At 45.3% G+C, this 19,627-nt stretch overlaps 1 protein-coding gene across 1 annotated transcript in view; it reads left to right on the top strand.

Moving 5' to 3' along the window:
• Positions 1–19,627, top strand: part of PRKX (protein kinase cAMP-dependent X-linked catalytic subunit) — a 545,345-nt gene that overhangs the window by 302,089 nt on the left and 223,629 nt on the right. The window contains exon 4 of the mRNA XM_069640599.1: positions 11,985–12,104. Within this exon, the coding sequence (XP_069496700.1) occupies positions 11,985–12,104 (120 nt within the window). The remainder of the gene's footprint in view (positions 1–11,984; positions 12,105–19,627) is intronic.

The following is a 19,627-nucleotide window of genomic DNA, read 5'->3' as shown; positions in this document are numbered from 1 at the left end:
ATCATTGTAATTCCATTTGTCAATTTCACCCGACATGTCTCGAGTCATAACCGTTCGGACAGCAGCGTTGTACCTTGCCTGCTTACTTCAATACACACTGGCCTCTCGCTGCGCTTCACTCACCGGTGGTGTTTTCTTTGTTCTTGGGTTAATGTCTTTGTATTTCAGTAACAAGGGATTAGCACGCTTCTAGGCTCCCTTCTTTGGACTTCTCTTCTTTGCTGGAAACGGGGGTCTTTCACCACGCTTCTCCAAGATGCTTCCTGACGGAACCTCGCCATCCCTGTTCTTCCAGCTGGTCCTGGGCAGCCATGGCTCCTCAGCTCTCCTCCCAACTCGCATTGTTTGCTGATTGCTAGTGTTCCTTTTATACTCTCCTGAAGACTTGATACGCTGCAGGTGGGTATGGTTGATTTCAATTGCCTGACCTTGTCTGGCCTTGTTAGTGGGACATGGCCTATGAAGATTTTGATGTGCCTCTATCTGCATCTTCTTCGTCCCAGTACCATAGTGATATTTCTCATAGAAAATCTTTACTCCTCTTGATTTCCTCTTCTTTGTCACAGTACTTGAGTGATACTGGGGGGTGGGGAGGGAGTGTGTGTGTGTCTTAATACATTCTATGAAGGCTGGGGGGTTGGGTAGGTCACTGTCTAGAAAGGGGGTGATACCATGTCTCTGGTATAGGGGTGTTTTTAGGATAGGAAATTGGCATTGGTGCTTTCACTCTAGTACCCTCAGTAAATGAGTTTAACCAGGAAGGAAACATTGGTTCTCACAGTAGTTTGATATGACAGATGAGAGGATAAGTCTGGGTTATAGTTAGAAAAAGGGGTCTTAATTTCTCTTGCTTTCTGCCAAGTGTGAGTGTTTGACAGAAAACTTTGGGGTAGGGATGGACATGCATGATGTCATATGACCGTAGAGGGGAAATAGGATAGATTGGGATTAGGAAAAGGGGATACCAGATCTCATCTTCGGGCATCCCACTTCCATTCTTCAAAGACCCTCCACCCAGAAGTACCCCTTTGCAACTGCACTCCCGGCGTCAGAATCGAGAAGTCTTACCCTTCTCTTGGTTACATGAAAAGGTGTGGGGGGGGGGGGGGTCTTAAGCGTGTAAAATGTGAGAACGCCCTCAGATTTCTCACAGTAGCCACAAGGGTACGCAGATAGCTCGGAGGTCCAGATAGCCAAGGTGGATCTAAAAGACAACCGTGGGGAAGTTTGCAAAACTAAATAAGATATCAACTTTGTGATTTGATAGAAAAACTTATGGGTCCCGAACCGCATACTTTAGCAAAAAGAGAGACTTAAAGGACCCATATTGGAACTCATTCCCCCCCCCAACAACCCCCACACGCCCCCTCATCTGCATCCTCCTCCGACGCCCTCCCCCCCCACCCCATCCCTCCACCGGGGCCTGAGAGCAGGAAAACTAAAAACACAAGTTGGTAGGGGTCAGTCACCTGAAGCCAAGTTTAGTGGGAACCAACTTACATAGGCAGAGGGTTGTTATTTAGGTTAACAACGGTAGGGATAGCACATACTTTAGAACAGGTTTGGATAGTGGACAGAATTTTTTTCTGAGACCTCCTGATGATCTCCATTTTGTTATTTCCTTTAGAGTTAGGGAACCCATCATCCTAGTTATAGGGTTAGTTGACTTTTTTTCTTTTCTCTAATAAAACTTGTGTAACCATGTCTTCTTGTCCGACGCCTATGTCTGACTTACCCCACTGCCCAACTCTGGTTCACGGAAGCCCTGGATATGGTAAATTAGTCATTGAATTGTATATTGTGAACTATACCACAAATAAGGAAGATACTGTTTATCTAGCCTTCAGGGATTTTCTCATGCCTTTTGACATGGTAGACTGGGAACAGCATTCCGGAAGGACTGTTAAAGCTAATGTTGATATTACACACCAATAACCAAATGTGTTGAAAGACATGACATGGATGAGTATTGTACAGATCCTTTTAAGACACATAGAGGTTTATGACGGTATACTAGCACCCATATATGTACATGCCCTACAGTCTGGTTTGGAGTAAACGCGCCCAGATGTTTGTCGATGGGCAGAATGAGATTGCCCCTATTGGCTTACGCAGATGATGGGTAAAACGCAGACACACCGAAGACTTAACAATACACTCTGTGAAGCTTGTACTGGCTTTATGACCAGTAGAAAGTTCATCGGTCATGGCGATTGGTAAGGCATAAAGGCTATCCAAAATGTTTGGTGAAAGGTTTTGATTATTGGGGAGTACGCTTCTCTGCGCATTTCCATGGCAGACCACACATTGAGAAGCAAGCCATTAGGATCAATTTGGCCATAGGAGGTATCTTTTGCTTTTCAAAATGTGTAGGAATCCAGCCCATGGTAACCTTGAACAAAGTTTACAATACAGAGGCCGGTGCTAATCCCCACATGTTACCGTTGCTGTCATATGTGGAATAGTGTTCTCCACCAACAAACCTATTAATTGAGTGTGCTTAATTTTTTCTCTTTTCCCTGAAAGTGGTTAGAGAAGGAAATTGGGTCTTATATGTGCCCCTTTTGTATTAATTTCCAGGGGTTTTTGGGGCATTGTCTTCTCCCAGTCGTATGTTCCTCCTCGTCAGAGAGCGCCTTGAGGCCCATGGGTGTATGGTGCTATATAAGAATTGCATAGACTATTAAGGCCTGCTTCAACATAGGGGGTTTTGATGCAAACCTGCACGGCTTTATTGCCTTATGCTGGGAACACTTTTGTATGGGCGCCGTACAAATGTCCAATAAATAAATGCGGTAAAACAGTTATACCTTGGGCTTTGGATTCCTTTATCAAATTGGCATTGTGTATCAGGAAAGGTTTCTTTTGCTGACTTACATTAGGTGGGGTTCTGTACGTGGATAGGAGATTTTGGATGTGGAAAGGAGATTTTATCTATTTATGTGCACAATATTTTACGTTTTGATCATTTTATTCAACTGTTTCATGTGTATTTGTAGGATTTGAGCAATGTACTGTAAGGGATCAAGAGTAAGACCCTGACACTGTGGCATATTAGGTGTTGGCTATAGACTTTTATTCATCAAAAATCTTTGGGTTGGGGGAAATCTTATATCCCTAATTCTGAGAGGGGTTTCACTGCCTTGACAACACTAAGAACCTGTTTCAGGATGTTAAACAAGAGTCTTCTGTGACCGAAAACCCTAAACTCAATATAATGTACACAAAGGGATTTACATCCGCTATACACTTGTAGCTTCTCTTTCAGAGTTCCAAAATATGTTTTAAAGTGCGGAAAAGAAGGGAATAAAGTTCCACCAGGAAAGGAGTCTCCCTTTTCCTAGATTTCTTCTGGTAGTTTAAAAAGTCACTTCATTACAGTTCAACTTGTACTCCCGGAATGTCACTTCACTGTTTCAAGGCGGATGAGTCTTACCTTGAACTTCCTTTAAACACACAATTTCCTTTAAATGTTCAGCTTCTTACACACCCATAAGCTTCAAGAGGGTATAGGTCTTCCCTTTTCCATTGATTGATCCTTTTTATGTTCCTGGTACTCTTTTGCCTGGGTATTTGCGGCTTTCTAATTGGTCCAGAAAGGGGATTCATTCTTCCGTTTTTAATTTTTGTTTGTTCACTTCTATTCCCACTCCTGGTATACCCTCCTGTCAGGATATTTCTTCACTTCTCGTCTCACTTTTTTCCTGGGTGTGACTCCCAGACTGTTTGCCAGGTGCACTATCCTGCCAGGACTTTTCCTTTCTCCATTTACTCTTTCTTTCATCCATTTGACAATGTTTTTCCAATATTTGGTCACTGAGCCTTTTTTCATGCCACAGTACAGTGTATTTGGCATTGTAGTCAGTGGGGACATAAGTGGGATGCTTCAGAGAACATTGATCTGGGGAGACAATTACAGGGGTGGCGGCGGGGGAGAAGACTCATACGATCCAGGCTGGGCATTTAACAAGCCTTATCAACAGCTGGGTACATAAAGTAACTCATTCAGGGGTCTGGGATTGTATCGTCAATAGGTGACACTCGTAGGAGTAATACCGCAAGTGGCCCCCAAATGTTTCTTGGACAAATGTCTGTCGGCTGCATTTGCGCCCAGTGTTCCTCCGTCGTTAGCCCATACTACGTCTCTCAACCAGTGGTACTTGTTGGGGACATTCACACTTGTCCATTTTAGTAATATAAATCGTTTCGCAAGAAGGCAAAGTTTTTTAAATCTACTCATACTGCCCAAGGGAGTGTCAAATATGTAGAACAAGTGTGACAGTGTAATGGGGTGAATCTCTTGGCCCACCATTTCTGACATAACAGTACATACTTCACCCCAGAATGGTTGTAATTTTGGGCAATCCCACAACATGTGAAAGTATTTGGCATCAAGGAAATTGCACCAAGAGCACACCCCAGTCCCTTCCTTTGAGAACAGGCATAGTCTGGCTGGTGTGTAGTGCGACCTGTGTAACATTCTCAGTTGTATCAAGTGAAATTTAGAATTATACGAGACTATGTGTCTGTGCGCACATGTTTGACCAGATATCGTCCGTAATGTCAATCTGCAGGTCAGCGGCCCATTTGGAGCGGGCATTATACTATGGTGCAGTTTTGAATAGTCCGATATAGAGATGACACCAGATCACGATTGCCATTCGCCGTCAGGGTGTGTTGTAGTAGTGTATCGTCTACAGGCTCCACTGGGAATTCCACCCACCTCCTTTTTACATGCTTTGCGTAAGCCTGCAAATTGTAACCATTGTGATGTGTGGTGTGCGAGCATTGGAGTGTCGCTAGGCTGGATAAAATTGCCTTCTGAGTATAGGGTCCCTAGTGTATGGAATCAGTGCCGCGGCCAGACTTTGCGTGAACCCAAGTCCATTTGTGGCAAACAGGGAACACAATCCCACAAGAGGAGGTTTCTATGGTATGGGGCGGGTATGCCAACTATTTTCCATATTTTGTGCCATGCAAGGGCAGTGATGCTAGCGGGGTCGAATCCACAGCTATCCGCGAATTGAGTAGGCAAAATAAGTGAGCACAGGTCCTTGTCACCCGCTGAGTGTTTCTCTTTGCATGTGTGAGTGGGAGGGGGTTTCTCAGAGTACCAGACGGTAGCAAATTGCACCTGTGCAGCTATCCAGTACAAGCTAAAGTCTGGAGCAGCAAACCCTCCCTTGTCGTACGGTTGTGTTGGTGTACTGAATTTCAGAGGCACTGCCCCAGAGTGCCACACATATTTACATATATCTGTTTCTAATTCATGGAAGAATGTCCACCCTGGCCACATCAGTATATTGAGGAATAAATATAGCAGTTTAGTGCGCACAGTCATTTTAAGGAGCGCCATTTTGCCTGCAATCGTAATGGGGAGATTGGCCCATCTTCTGAGTTTGTCCCGCAGCTGTATCGTGTAGACAGCATAGTTGCGCTTGTATAGTTCAGGGAAGTGTCTGGTAATGGCGATCCCCAAGAAGCGTATGCTCGAGGGAGCCCATGTGAATCCCTGTAGGTCAGGAGGTGGGACGGTGGTGTCTGTGAGCAGGAAGAGTTCCAATTTACTACAGTTATCTCTAAGGCCTGATATCTCCCCGAAGTCTGAGACATCAGACATAATGGGTGCTAGATGAATGGAGGGGTCCCTTTATATATAGAAGTGTCGTCTGCATATAAAGAAATAATTTCAGGTTCCTCTGTCATCCTGATGCCCCAGTGTTTGCTTATGGCGTATTAGATCTATGAAAAGGTCAGATGATAATCGCAAATATGGGTGGTGATAGCGCGCAGCCCTGTCGGGTGCCCCTCTCTATTGTAAAGGATGCAGACAGTGTCCCGTTAGTGTTGACTCTGGCGACGGGGGACGTGTACAGAAGACTTAGAGAAGCAAGGAACTCCGGACCGAACCCACATTTCATTAACACGGCGTACATGAACCTCCAGGATACCGAATCAAATGCCTTTTGGACGTCTAAAGCGCCCGCTACCGCCTGAATTTTCGGGTCTATTTGTGCTGATATATTAAAGAGGCGCCGTAGATTCAATGCCGTGGATCTCCCAGGATGAACCCAGACTGGTCCGGGTGAATGATGTGTGACATGAACGGCATCAGCGTGTGGCCATAATCTTTGCGAATAATTTAATCTGTGTTGATTAGAGAAAGGGGTGTATAGCAGCTGCACTGTTCAGCTGGCTTATTGGGTTTAAGCAGAATTGTGATGACAGCTTTGCGCATAGTGGCAGGTAGCGTCAGTGACTTAAGGGATTCCTGCCATAGTAGAAGTAAATGTGGGCCTAGGTGGGCCATGTATCGTTTGTAAAATTCAGCCGTGAGGCCATCAGTGTCAGGGGCTTTCCCAGATGGTAAGTGTTCAATAGCTTAATGATATCAGTGGGAGTGATTGGTTGATCTAGAAAGGTTCTAGCGTCATGGGAGAGTTGACTAAGTGGTAATCTGTCTAAGAACCTGTCCATGTCATCTGACGTGTGTGTGTATCGGCATTAGCATAAAGATCCTTGTAGAACTCCGCGAACACGTTATTGACAGCTGCCACAGTGTGTACACGGTTACCTGAAGTGTCCGTAATCACTGGGATACACCCATTACCGCTTTCCTGGCAAGATATACGAGCAAGCAGTTTACCTGGCCTACCCCCCTTCCCGTACCTACGTGCTGCCATAGGGATATCGAAGAACTTCACTTCTCGTTCAGCTTGCGCTCTGAAGGTATCTAGTGTCTCTTTAACTTGTGTGAATCTGGCGGAGGGAGGCAGGGGGGCTATTGTCAGGCCTCTCTCAAGTTCCTTTAGTCTGTTCTCGCTTTTCTCAATGTCTCGCTTTCTTGTTTTGAGGACGTTAAACTTGGTAGACACTGCAATCCCTCGTATGTAAACTTTGAAGGTTTCCCACAGTGAGCTGACTTGTGCCACGCAGCGCACATTGATCTCAAAGAACAGTTTTACGTGGTCATCTATAGCAGATGCAAACGCCACATCCAGCAACACCAGTGATTTAAAGCGCCAGTTGTTTTGGGGTCTAGGGAGCACGGTTAGTGTCAGGTAGAGGCAGATATGGGAATGATCGTAGTCTGTTCTGGGAAGCATCTGGGTCTCCTTGACCCCTGCCATCAGCACATTAGAGATTAGCCACATATCGATGCGGGAGGACGAGTCATGGACCGATGTTTAAAAGGAGTAGGATTGATCGTTGCCATGAGTTGCCTTATAAGTGTCGACCAGGCTGCAGGAACGCATTCCCCTACTTATTATGATGGCTGCTCGCATTAGGGTCTTCTGAGAGGATGGGGACCTATCTAGCAGGACATAGAGGATCGTATTGAAGTCTTCTTCCCACATTATGGGGACCAGAGGGTACTGAACCAATTTATCAATGACTTCCATATAAAATTGAGGGTCGTCAATGTTGGTACCATAAATATTCAATAGTAAAATCTCTCATCCTGCCAGAGCTCCACACACCTTGACGTACCTACCCAAAGGATCAATATCCACATGCCTCTGCTGGAATGGGAGGAACTTATGTATTAGGGTCATAACTCTATGACAAGGAGAATCAGTTACCCCCCACTGTCTAGCAAATCCCTCACAGATCGCGGAAAGTGCATGCGTCTCTTGTAGATGTAACATTTTGGCCTTGTGTTTGTCTGCATATAGAGCTATCTTTCGTCTCTTGATTAGATTCCTGACGCCCTGTATGATCCAGCTAAGGCAAATCTCATCCCCATCCCAGAGCCAACAACAATGACCCATCCCCACCCGCAACTCCACCCGCCCACATCCCCAACCCTTCCGCAGAGCCCACCACAACGCCAGACATTGGCCCAATGCTTGCCATGTGTGGTTTTACCCCTTTAACTTCCAGTCCAGCCCACGTTTCCCACCAAACTTGGGAGATGAAACCCTTCTAATAACAAACCCAACAAAAAGAAAAAATACCAAAATCCCAAACTTTGAGTGCAACCTTGCATGGCGGACTGGCGCGCTAAGGAACCCCGGATCTTCCCGGACTTCAACACACAGAAAAAAGTATATATGTTCACAACCTTCTTTCAAGTCAACATTCATCCATAGAGGTATCATTCTGCCGTGGGTTGTATTGCTGTGGTAGAGAGAAGCCTCTGCCTTCAGGAAGTTGGATGGTAACAAAACAGTGATCACGGGACTCTAGGTGATCAACTTGGGGAGTTCCCATAAGGTATGTAGGTGTCCACAGTATTGGGGCACAGTACAAGTACATTTTCTGGCCATCACCCATAGGGTCAGGGTGTCGGTAGGATCCCGTCCAGGAACTTCATAGCCTCTCCGGGTAACGTGAAAAAGTAGGTCTGCTCATTCCATTCGACACAGAGCTTAGCAGGGTATAACATGGCATATTTCAAGTGTGCCTCACAGTGTCCTTTTTTTTAAGGACCAAAAAGGATTTTTCCTGCTGCACAGCCACTGAAAAATCAGGATATATGTGCATCCCGTTTGATCCCAACATGAGGACACCTTGTTCGTGGGCCACCCGTAGGATTACATTGCGGTCCCGGTAGTTGAGAATACGAGCAATGATTGGGTGTGGGGGTGCGCCTGGTTTAGGCTTGGGCGCCAGGGTTCTGTGGGCTCGTTCGATAACGAATTGCGGTGACAGTGCGGGATTGGCCAAGAACGGCAGAATGGTGTCGGTGATCCATTGCACCAAGGAGAATTCGGAGGTACTCTATGGGATCCCTATAACGCAGATATTATTTTGGCGGGATCTTGACTCTAGGTCGTAGTTTTACTTCTCTACCTGTAGTACCCGGTTGGGGAGTGTAGTTAGTTCAGCTTGGAGACTGGACACCTCATCCTCCACTGTGCCCACCCTTGTTTCAGCTTCGTCCAGGCATTGATCCGTCTTTTCTATGTGCGACTTAATGGAATCGATGGTGCTGGTCATGTTGTTGAGTTTACTGTGTACTTTAGCAAACATTTCCTGCATGCATACCATCATGCGTTGAGTTTCAGTGGGTTCGACAGGAGAGGATTCTTGCTCCATGGTGACTGCTGTCTCTACGTTTTGCTGGTTTGTTAGGTGTAGTCCTAGTATAATGATTCATGGAGCGCTTTTTTCATCCTCCGGAGGTGAACCGCGGACCCCCGCTGGTGGGTGAGCGTTCCCTCAGCGCAGTGCACACTTCGTTAGTATTTAGGGTTCCCGATGTACCACCAGGAGTTGAAAGGAGTAGAAGCATGTGCGCATGAACAGACAGTCATATGGGAGTGTGCCCGAATGTCAGTTTGCAGGCTGGGGTACCCTCCCATGGCACTCGTGGTCCGTCTGGTAGTAGGCGTCTACAGTTAGTGTCAACGCTGTGGGGGTTCCCCCAGGCAGGATTGTGGGTGGCAGATTCTGGCGTGCTGTAGGGAGGAGCGCAGCAATGGTTTGTACCTGGACCAGCCTGTCCACATAAGGGTGGATCAGGTGTCCAGAGCCGGGCCCCACCAGGTTTCCACAGATGATGGCCCAGTTGTGAGGTGTGGGGCAGGTACACGGCGTCCAGGCGAGCCGACCTGCCGCTACTCGCTGCTTCCCAGCCCCCCCGCGCTGTGCGTATAGGGAGGGTTTACCTCCTATGTAGTCTCCCCTCTGTGGACACTGGCCCGCATCATAATCCGCTCTGTTTGCGGTATGTAGGCTGGGGTACCCTCCCAGGGCACTCGTGGTCTGTCTGATAATAGGCAACCCAGTTCCTCCGCGTCTGCTGTTGGTGTCAACGCTGTCCCTTGGATTGCTGTGAGGTCTCCCCCAGGCAGGATTGTGGGTGGCAGATACTGGCGCGGTGTGGGGAGGAGCGCAGCAATAGTTTAAGCCTGGACCAACCAGTCCAGCCAAGGGTAGTTTGGGTGTCGGGGGCTGGGCCCCACCAGGTTTCCACCCATGATGTCCCAGTTGTGAGAGATGGGGCGCGTACACAGCATCCAGCTCCTAGCCGCTTGTGGTGTCTTGCCAGGACTTACCTTTGCCCAAGCCCCCCCCCCACACTGTGTGTATGTGTTCTGTTTGCGGACTGGGAGGGGGTTGCGGGGGAGCACACCTCTTTCCCCTCACCGACTTGTCTTCTCTATGTGGTGTACTCTGGCCCGCTGTGGTACTAAAGCCACGAGATCGCGTAGCAATGTGTGTGGCCCGCTCACAGCTCTCTTCACTGCGGGGGATGCAGCCTCCTGCTATTCGCTCTGTCAGTCTCCGTTTAGGGCTGCGGTGCGGCCCGAGCATGAACAAGGATGCCTGGTTTCGGTGGGCAGTTGTGGTTGCCTTGCAGGTCTGCAGAAGGCGTTGTGTAGCCGAGGAAGGCACCTTGTGCTGGAGCTCTAGAAACGAGCCGCCATCTCAATTGCTGCGCCACAGCGCCCCACCAGTGACTCGCTGCCCCTTTCTTAACAATGCTCTCATCCATGTCAGTTTCTTTAATATTTTCAATTGGACTCTTCTGCATTATTAATGCGATGCGACATTTGCCTTCATGCGCCCCGGTAACCCATTCGTTCTCCCTGGGTTTACCAGCCGGCTTTGGAGGTCCTCGCATCTCTTCTTCTGCTTCTCTTGGTCTGCTGACTTGGCGTGCGTCCCGTCAGCCAGTCCATTTTTGCTTTCCCTTCCTTCGCTCCAGGCTGCTCCAGCTGCCCACGGTCATCAAGAGGAGCTTCTTTAGGTTTGGTCTCCCTGCACACTGTTCGGATCAGCCTCTGTGCTGCTTCTTACAATGTGCTTATTTTTGGTGTCTCAACCAGCATCAGAACCAGTTGCAAACGGCCTCTGACTCTGCCTCTCTTTCTCGTATTCAGTTCAGATGTGTTGTTTTTAATCTTACCGGCATTGGTTAACATTTTCCAATGGCTAGACCGCAGCGTTGGTTTGTAGATCGTCCTTATTCCATCCCTCTTCCTTGTCCCATTGTTTCTATGGAAATGGGCATGGAGGTGAATATTATTCATATTTGTATGTACCATACAAAGGTGGGAAGGTGACAGATTATTATTTATTGTAATCATTACTCTTTAGGGAAAGGGGGAAATACCATGGCTTATCCAGCAAGTATCCCTTACTCGCCTGAGAGTGGTCCCCCAATCCCTAGGTGATCCTCCCGCAGATAGCTACCCCAAGGGTTGGAGGCAAGTAGTTTCTGCCCTACCCTGGCCACATGAGGGGAGACTATTTCCGGGAAATTGGTTACGTCGTCGCTGGATTTGGCACAGTACATTAAGATTTTATGTCCGAACGGATGGGTTTGTTGTGGTTTCATTTGCTATTCGAGCAATGGTCTTTTATGCAATTGAAATAAACCTACATTGATTTCATTAATTTTCAATCGTGCAAGTCTCCCCACTGTTTTTTCTCAAGGCTAGTAGATGGTATTGGCAATTGTGCTTTGTAGTGTTTACTGCAACCTACTGCTATAGAAAACTTGAAAAGCAAAAGGGAATTAAAATAAGAGAAATCATGTTAATTTGTAATTTTATAGTAAACCATATGTTTTGTTAGGAAAGCATTAAATATGTTTTGCGTTTAACACTGAGATTGGGCATGCTTCAACATTTGTTATGTGCATATGAACTTTTTGTGAGTCGTCTTTGATGAGGTATGGCTGTTAATACATTAACCAGCGTTCTGCTCTTTCCAGGCCGGCTTCAGAAACCAAACGCTTTCTATCCTTGCTTTAATGTGCTTCTTTCATTCAGATCTGCTGACACAATTTGGTCACTCACTAGCCATTTATTTATAATAACATCCTTGATGTAAAGTTCTCTGCTGACGAAGCCTATAGTACTTTGGCTAAGATGGTAAAGGTCTAAGTGTGGAAAACGAGAGGATCAAATGCTTGATATTTCAGCCACAAGCTTCCTGCTGTGCAGTAGTCTTTGATCTGTTGTGCATTCGATTTTTTTCACCCTGCTTGAGTCCAGCATTGACTTGCTCCTGGTTTCTGTTTCTCTCAGGACGTGGACGCTCTGTGGGACACCAGAGTACCTTGCACCAGAGGTAATACAGAGCAAAGGCCATGGAAGAGCAGTCGACTGGTGGGCTCTCGGCATCCTGATCTTCGAGATGCTGTCCGGGTAAGTACACTGCATACTCATATCTCCACCCCAGGTATTGGATGGAAGTATATCCTCCACTGACGGTACTCTGCAATAAAGATGTTGAATTTCATTTTGGATTTCATGAGGTATTGGCTCTTCCTCCACTCCGGTTTTAAAGGACATTTTAATATTTTTCCAAGCTTCAGTGATGTGCATTATTGTCTCTATTAAGCACAATGCAAAAGATATGAGCAACACATTCTCTGCCCAGGACATGCTAATGGTTTATTGAAATGTGGCCATCTTTCTGAAAGACCTGAAGATGTTGCGTTGCTGTCCCTGGGGCATACCCTTGTAATGAACCTAGACTTAAGACATTCAGAGATTACAAACTAACTCATGGTTCTGGTAAATGTGGAATATCGATCAGACAGTTAAAATATCACACTTAAATCTACTTGCCTGGGGACATGGGGAAATTAAAGTCCTGTATTGGTTAGGTATGTTAAGTGTTTGTTAGTATTTTGTCTGCTGTCCTTTAGTAAGCCTCCTTTGCTGCTGGCTATACAGTTTCACTGGTGTGTGACAGAAGCTTACATTGCGTTTGCATCGTTGCGTGTGAGTGTTTAATGGATAGCTAATGCTGCCCATTATCTACCTTCTTATCTTGATTTGGTGATGGGTGCCATGTGGTACAACATTTGGCATACCGCAATACCGGTTTACGTTGCCAGTCAGGATTTGTAAACAGCTTGTTTCTATTCACAAAATGATTTCGGTTCCAAGCCTTCTTGTGAAACAATCTTATTTTCTTGTCTTGTCCTGGTCATATTTTAGAGCTTGCACACCCATAGAGTGTAAAAATGGTTGTAGGAAACCTAGATACTTTTTGGTGTAGTTGTCTTGTTAAGTCATCACTTGCATTGCTTTACCGTAGAATATCACAGTTGGTGGCAAATAAATGAAATTCTTTGTTTAAAACACATAAGTAGGGCAGTGGGAGGGAAGGGGTTGATACAAGGACACAAAAGGTCTTAGAATTTTCAATGGGAAAGGAGAAAATAAGACTGAATTTGCACGACCCTGCTAGCGTGCAATTGTTTTACTTTGTAACCCGAATAACCCCACAACTTGGATGCCATGTACTCAAGATGAGTTAGCTTGATGTCATTGTACATTCAACAACCCTTCCTAAATTGAATACTCACTTCAAAGGGGAGCGAATGCAGGCTAGACAAAATAGGGACAGTGGAACCCATGTTCTCTCCTGTGTGACTAGATTGTTCATCAAATGGATGGCAGACTTCAGTGGTGAAAAGTAAATGTTGGCACATTCAAGAGAACAGCATTGCCCTCATTATACAGTGACTGCAAACACTTACAAATGAGCAATCTATTGGCAAGAAGGTTTTGCACACCTCAGACGAATAGTTTGTTGTGCTTTACAGCAATATGCTTCCAGAAAGATCATGTTCTATCTCAAAGAAACCTCAAGGTTCAAACAGTGGACATAAGGGTAGGGCAAATACCATACTTATCTAGAATTCGCACCTCGGAAAGGCAGATTGACCACTCACAATCCGCCTTTCTTCGGCACAATTGTGCCTTCAACGCCTGCTGCAATTGAAACAAAAAATGTAAAAAGATGGCCGCCTCCATTTTTTTCGGATGACTGTGGCACTTTGGAAGCCCTTTTCCCATGGCTGCCGTCATCACGAATCAATTTTTTTGGTGGGCGGACATTTTTTGTCATTTTTTTTTTCTCCATTCCGATGGGAGATGGGCTTGCGTCGAGCTCCTCTCCCGTCGGAAGGAAAAAAAGAAACTATTTGCATCCCAGGAAATAGCTTTCCACGCGATTGCATAACATTTTTTTTAAATAAAAATATTTTAAATATAAAAACTGCTAGGGTCCTGTTCCTTTTCTATGTTAATGCTGGCACCCATTTTTGACATGTGTTTTTCTTCCGACAGGAGATGTGCTTGGCAGAGAACATATCGCGTCAGAAGGAAAGAAAAAAAAAACTATTTGCACCCTGGGAAATCCTGGGGTGTGAATAGCTTTCATGTCCCGGGGGTAGGGCGGACATGGTATTTATCGTCCCACAGCCTGAGCTGAAAGCTCGGGCTGGCAGGCCGTTAAATCCCATGTCCGCATCAGTGTGAAAGCTACATGAAAATCTAAGATTAGACATAAATATATGCTCCCCCAGAGGCTGTGTACTTTGAATTTGACACCCCAAGATTCAACCAATGATTGGTATCTCCCCAAATGGCTGCAACCATTTGACTTTCCAGATATTTTGCACTTCAACTCCAATTAAACACAGCCCGCATAGTCAATGGTGAGGGGTCAAGGGTGTTGTAGCGGATAACATCTGGAGAGCCACATGTTGTAGACCCTTGCAGTAGTTTGTGGCAAATGTACTACTGCTCTGCTGGAGTACAGGGATAAGTATTGGTTCCAAAACTCCTTCTCAGTTCCTCACAATATTTCTAAACCAGCAGTCATTTGTCATAAAGGTGAAACGGGCACAACAAATGGTACAACTCATTCACCTCCTTAAGGTAGCACAGGCTAAGGGTAGGCTATCCGCTTCAAGAGGATGTGAGCCAGCAAGACAGCGTGCCAAACCATAGTACTATGGTACCAAAATAAATGTCCATCACGGTTCTCTAACAATACAAGACTTTAATCACACTAAAAGGACAGATCAACTAAAAAAAAAAAAACTCTAACCACCCTTGTAATAAAATAAACAGAATATGCAGACTTTTAATTGAAGGGGGCACTATGGGTATGAAGATGTGTAGGTAATTGTGTTTGCAGCACTGTTCAGCTTTAAGCATAGGTATTTTAAAAAGGTAAGGATTGGTGTCCTAATGTTCGGAGCTTTCAAACCAGGTCAAGAGGACAGAACCACTCTGTACACCTTTTAAATCATCTTGGGCCTCGACAGGGTCGGGTCTGGTTTCTGGGCGCTTTTCCTTTGGTTGGGTCGGTATCAGTAGGCAGACACAGTGCACTTCAACAAGCAGCAATTAGTTTGAAACTTGAACAAAGCTTGGAAACAGTAGGTGTACTGATCACTGCGGTTTGACGACTCAAATGCGTCTCGACACTGTGATTCAATTGTGGCCAGCTGTCTTGGCTTGGTTTAACAATGCAATTAAATTGCTTCAAACAAACTGGATAACAGGCAGTTGATGGTTGCGTCGGTGGTCCTAAGTAGTTTGTGAGCATAGTGTTAAAGGCAGCTATGTTGGGTCATGTAGTGGCTCATAAGACTTTAGAGCAGGCAAATCTACTCTAAAGCAGTTTAAAGAGGCTCCTACTTGTGAATCTGTGTTGCCTTGGGACCCTATGCAGGGTCTAGGAAGAAGAAAGCTAGGAATTCCTCCTGTCCTTCGTAGCTAGGGGGGTTGCAATATTACACTGCCACTTCCAGTGTGAAGAGTTCTGTTCAGCATTGGGTCATTCCAAATGTCCCTCGGAGGCTACTGGGAAGGAAAGGTCTTGCTCCTTGGAAATCTGTCTTCACTCCAATGGCAGGGTCTTTGGAAATACTGATACCCCAATAAGAGTTCAGTGAAATCCTTCAGTCCAAAGGGGAGTCAGCTAAGAGGGGAGATGAGGAGGGTCTCGCCTGCTGTGAGTAATTTTGGCACAACGGATTGGTTTATTTTAAGTTTTCTGTCAGGGGCTAGTCTCAGTTGTGCTAACAAGAGTGTTGTCCTTCTAATATCAGCTACAAGCATGCCTTTTCTGCAGGGAGAGGGGAGCGGGCACAGAAAGGAGTTGACATTTCTGAGATGGTAGATCCCTTCCTCTGAGGACAGATTCTCTCCTTAGCACTCTTATAATCCACCAATTCTAATGTCTTCCTGTTCAAAGAAACTCCAGATATGATCCCCTTGGTGTGTCTTCTCTGTCGTCCAGACCACTTCCTTTGAAGCACAAACTACCGCTTTAGGCGTTCGGGGTATGCCTTGCTCCTCTAGGAAGGTGTCAAGCATTTCCAGGCAGTGAACGAAGTGAGCCCTAAGCACTCGGACAAAAACACCCTGTTGTGGGTGAACCTCCGCCCCAGACAGTGATCTACAAAAGCTGTGACAACTGTAGGAGCCACGGCAAACCAGTTGATAATAAGATGCCAGCAGATGGTTTTGGTAAGGTATAATAGTTTGTCCTCATTGGCTGTTCTGTTAAGCCAGATTTAGCTTTTATATTCATATTTCACCAAACTGCGACCAGGCCTTGGGAATAGACAGTAATCTATAATTTCACTCATGGGTTTCCACTGTTAAGGGCAAACCAGGGCTCTTGGAATAATTTGGATTCCCGCAGGTTGTTTCATTAATGTACATGTTACTCTGTTGCTGCCATGTTTCCAAACCACATGGCACCTGCTGGGAGGCCAGTAGACGTGTTCAGCAGAGAACAGTGTTGCATCGGGCATTTATAAAGTGAGTCCTGATTTAACAGAGTTTGGTTTCTGAGAGAGCGAGAAAACATCATATTTTGAAAGACACAGTAGCATACTGGAGGACTGCACTAGCAGATAACGTATTCCCTAGGAATGTGGGTCTCAATAAAAGACCCTCTAGCAACAGAAGTGCATTTAACAATAATGTGATCTGCGAGTTTGAAGAAACTAATCTCTGGTTTAAGTTTGCTTGTTCTGGGGACACGTAACAGTCCTTGGTGCCAGAAGTGGTCTGAAGGAGATAGACTATGCGACTGTGAAGTTGGGGGGGAGAGGGGTTAAGGTGGAGATTGTTGATCTAACTCGTTTTATGTTGTCCTGTACTAAACACATGTTTCTAATGAATAGGCATTTCGAACTAAATGTATTAGCCTGGGATTCAGGAGTAGAGTTGAGGCATTAAATGTGATTCTGATTTGCAGTGATATTCTGTTGAATTATGATTTTGCATACTTTATCCACGAGGCTGTTAATGAGAGCATGTCTATTACTCTGATGCTTTGAATTTTATGAAGAATGCTTTTTTTAATGTTTGATATTATTCTTAGGGCTTTGGAGACTAGTTTATTTCTTAAATAACGTGTAAATAATGTGTATATTAGTGTATTAATGGTGAACGCTGACTAAAGTTTTTCAGATGGAACTGGGAGTAAAAATCAAAAAGTTTGTGCTTGCACACCTGCACAGATGGCTTTTCCATATAGACCTCCTCTAACTAAACCTTAAGATATAGTTGGGTGTTGCCCACAAACTAATTGATTTGGATGCCACATTCCGCCCCTAAACATCCCAGAAGTTCAGTATTGAACGTATGATTAGTGACCTGATTGACTCCTGGGGCACAACGCTTTGATTCTGCAGCGCAAAACTAGGAGGACTGGTTGATACAATCTACTTCACTTAACTCCTCGGATGCCATGGTCCTCTCTCATGCAGCTGATGCAACAGCACAAGTAGATCTGCACTTCAGTTACCTGGTGAATATCTTTGAACAAGAGGTGTGAAGTGGGCAAAGCCCTGTCTGTTGTTACCGAAGAATGTCCCAATAGTAATGTTTGCATGAAATTGTAACACCACCATTTTTTCGACAAGCCTACTTTGGAACAACTAAAGTGGCCAAATGCTAAAACTGGTATAAAAATGAGGCCCACTTTGACTAATGTTTGGAAAACTACCTTAGAGAGGCATTTAAAGCTTGCCACTAAGGGCATACGCCTTCTAGAGCAAGGACCTTCAAAAGCAATCTTGAATTGTCAGTACGAGGTTTCAGTTAGTTACTTACTAGTCTTTAGGAATTGATGCTGCTTTTGTTTTCCAAATTAGAAAGTGTATGGCAGAAGTTAGCCTTCCTCTGCCAATCTATTCTATGTTGTGACTCTTAGAAGCTAATTTGTAGTATTATAATTTATACTTAAATTGTATGTAAAATATTACCTTCAATTCTGATTGGATTTCGATATGGAAGCAAAAAAGTGTCATTTTAGTTAATGATTCTTCTCTGCAGCTTTTGTAATGTATCATGGTGGTCCTCCACAGACACAAATATTTTAATTCAAATATGCTTCACTTTAAAATAAACTGTACGCCTCAATGCCTAGCTACTGACGGACTGGTAGTGATGGCCTAAGGGAAAACACCATTTCTATCGGTCTCCCTCAGTGAACAATCTAGGTGAATTCTATACTAGGGCCCTTAATACACTGGTACAAGAAGATATGCCTTCGAGTTCTCATTTGGTTTTTTCCTGGCACATTCTTGTACTATGTGCCCTGAAGTTCTATCCTTCCTCACACTCTTTCCTCCCGCCTCCCTTGTCTCTGTTCCACTTTCGCTCTGTCCATCTAATGTTCTCTCATACTTCTACTTTCCTCTCTGCACTCTTCTAAAGCTCTCCCCTTGCCACACTACTGCTTTTCCGTCACCACATGACTACACTAAACTTCACCGACAACGTTTCCTGCAGTCACGTTTGTTTCACTTTCCCAGCGACCATCCCATTCACTCTTTCACCTCCTACTCCCCTTTGGATAGTCTCTCTCACCTCAAACTCACTCAGTCAAGTACCAAGTTCTCCTACCAACCAAAACCTCATCTTGCACTCTTTTAGCAATCCTTCTCCATGCTCATCTGCACCGCCGCTTCCTCCACTTGGTATTTTGATGGTCCTCCCTTTTGCCCACTTCTCCTCCCTTGGCCTCACCCAAACAATCCACACCTTCCTGTTATCCGTTTCTTTTTATCCTCCTTACCCCTCCATAAGTTCTCCCATTCAGCTGGTTCTCTGGATCAACCACTAGCGTCATTCTACACGGGGTTTGGTTACAGGTAGGCAAGCGCATATAACTGGGTTAAAGCCCCACCCTTTTCTTGTGTGCGGGTCTGCGAGCATTTGGAAATGCTGTCAGCTCAAAATGTAGTTAATCTTAACAGTTCATATTTCCTCTGGCATTGTATAATGGTGGCATGTTAAGTGTAGTTTATTCCATGGTTCGTGTCAGGGTTACCCAGAGCATTGGGATTGTCAGTTTCATACATGTGCCGCCTTGCGGTCCGGCTGAAGGTACAACTACAGTTTCTGTCCCATATTTTGCTCTGCCGGTCTGATGTGTGAATTGCTCTGGAGTCTTGCAATTCTATGCCGGTTCTCTTTCGGTCGGGCTGCTTGCTCCATTCTCCACCACCAGGTCCTCCGCAAACATGAAAACATTGTCCAGCAATGTTCACTCAGGAATGGGACAAGAACAGGTGATCATTTATTAGTTCAGTAATGCAGGCACTGGTAAAAGGAACAGAGCATGGGGGCCTGCAAACTCCTAAACTCCTCCTCTGGGGCAGGCCTGGCTCTGGGCAACCCCATGACAGGCCTCCTTGCCCCAGTCTGAGAGGTGTCCCCATCCCCTCCTGACAGTGTCAGGTCTTTCTTTCACATTAGTGTACTTGTTTTCTGTATTCAAAAGCATTAAGATGTTATCTCCAGAAGTCGCAAACTGCTCAAATCATTGAGACCTGTGTGCCCCTTCTTAATCCTGCACCATCTTAAGAAACTGTACACCTTTCACATCTAATATGCCA

This window comes from Ambystoma mexicanum, chromosome 7q, assembly GCF_040938575.1.
Source record: "Ambystoma mexicanum isolate Mex_15411 chromosome 7q, UKY_AmexF1_1, whole genome shotgun sequence".
NCBI classification, from domain to species: Eukaryota; Metazoa; Chordata; class Amphibia; order Caudata; family Ambystomatidae; genus Ambystoma; species Ambystoma mexicanum.
The sequence above is the reverse complement of the archived record's forward strand: the minus strand, read 5'-3'. Positions and strand labels throughout refer to the sequence as shown.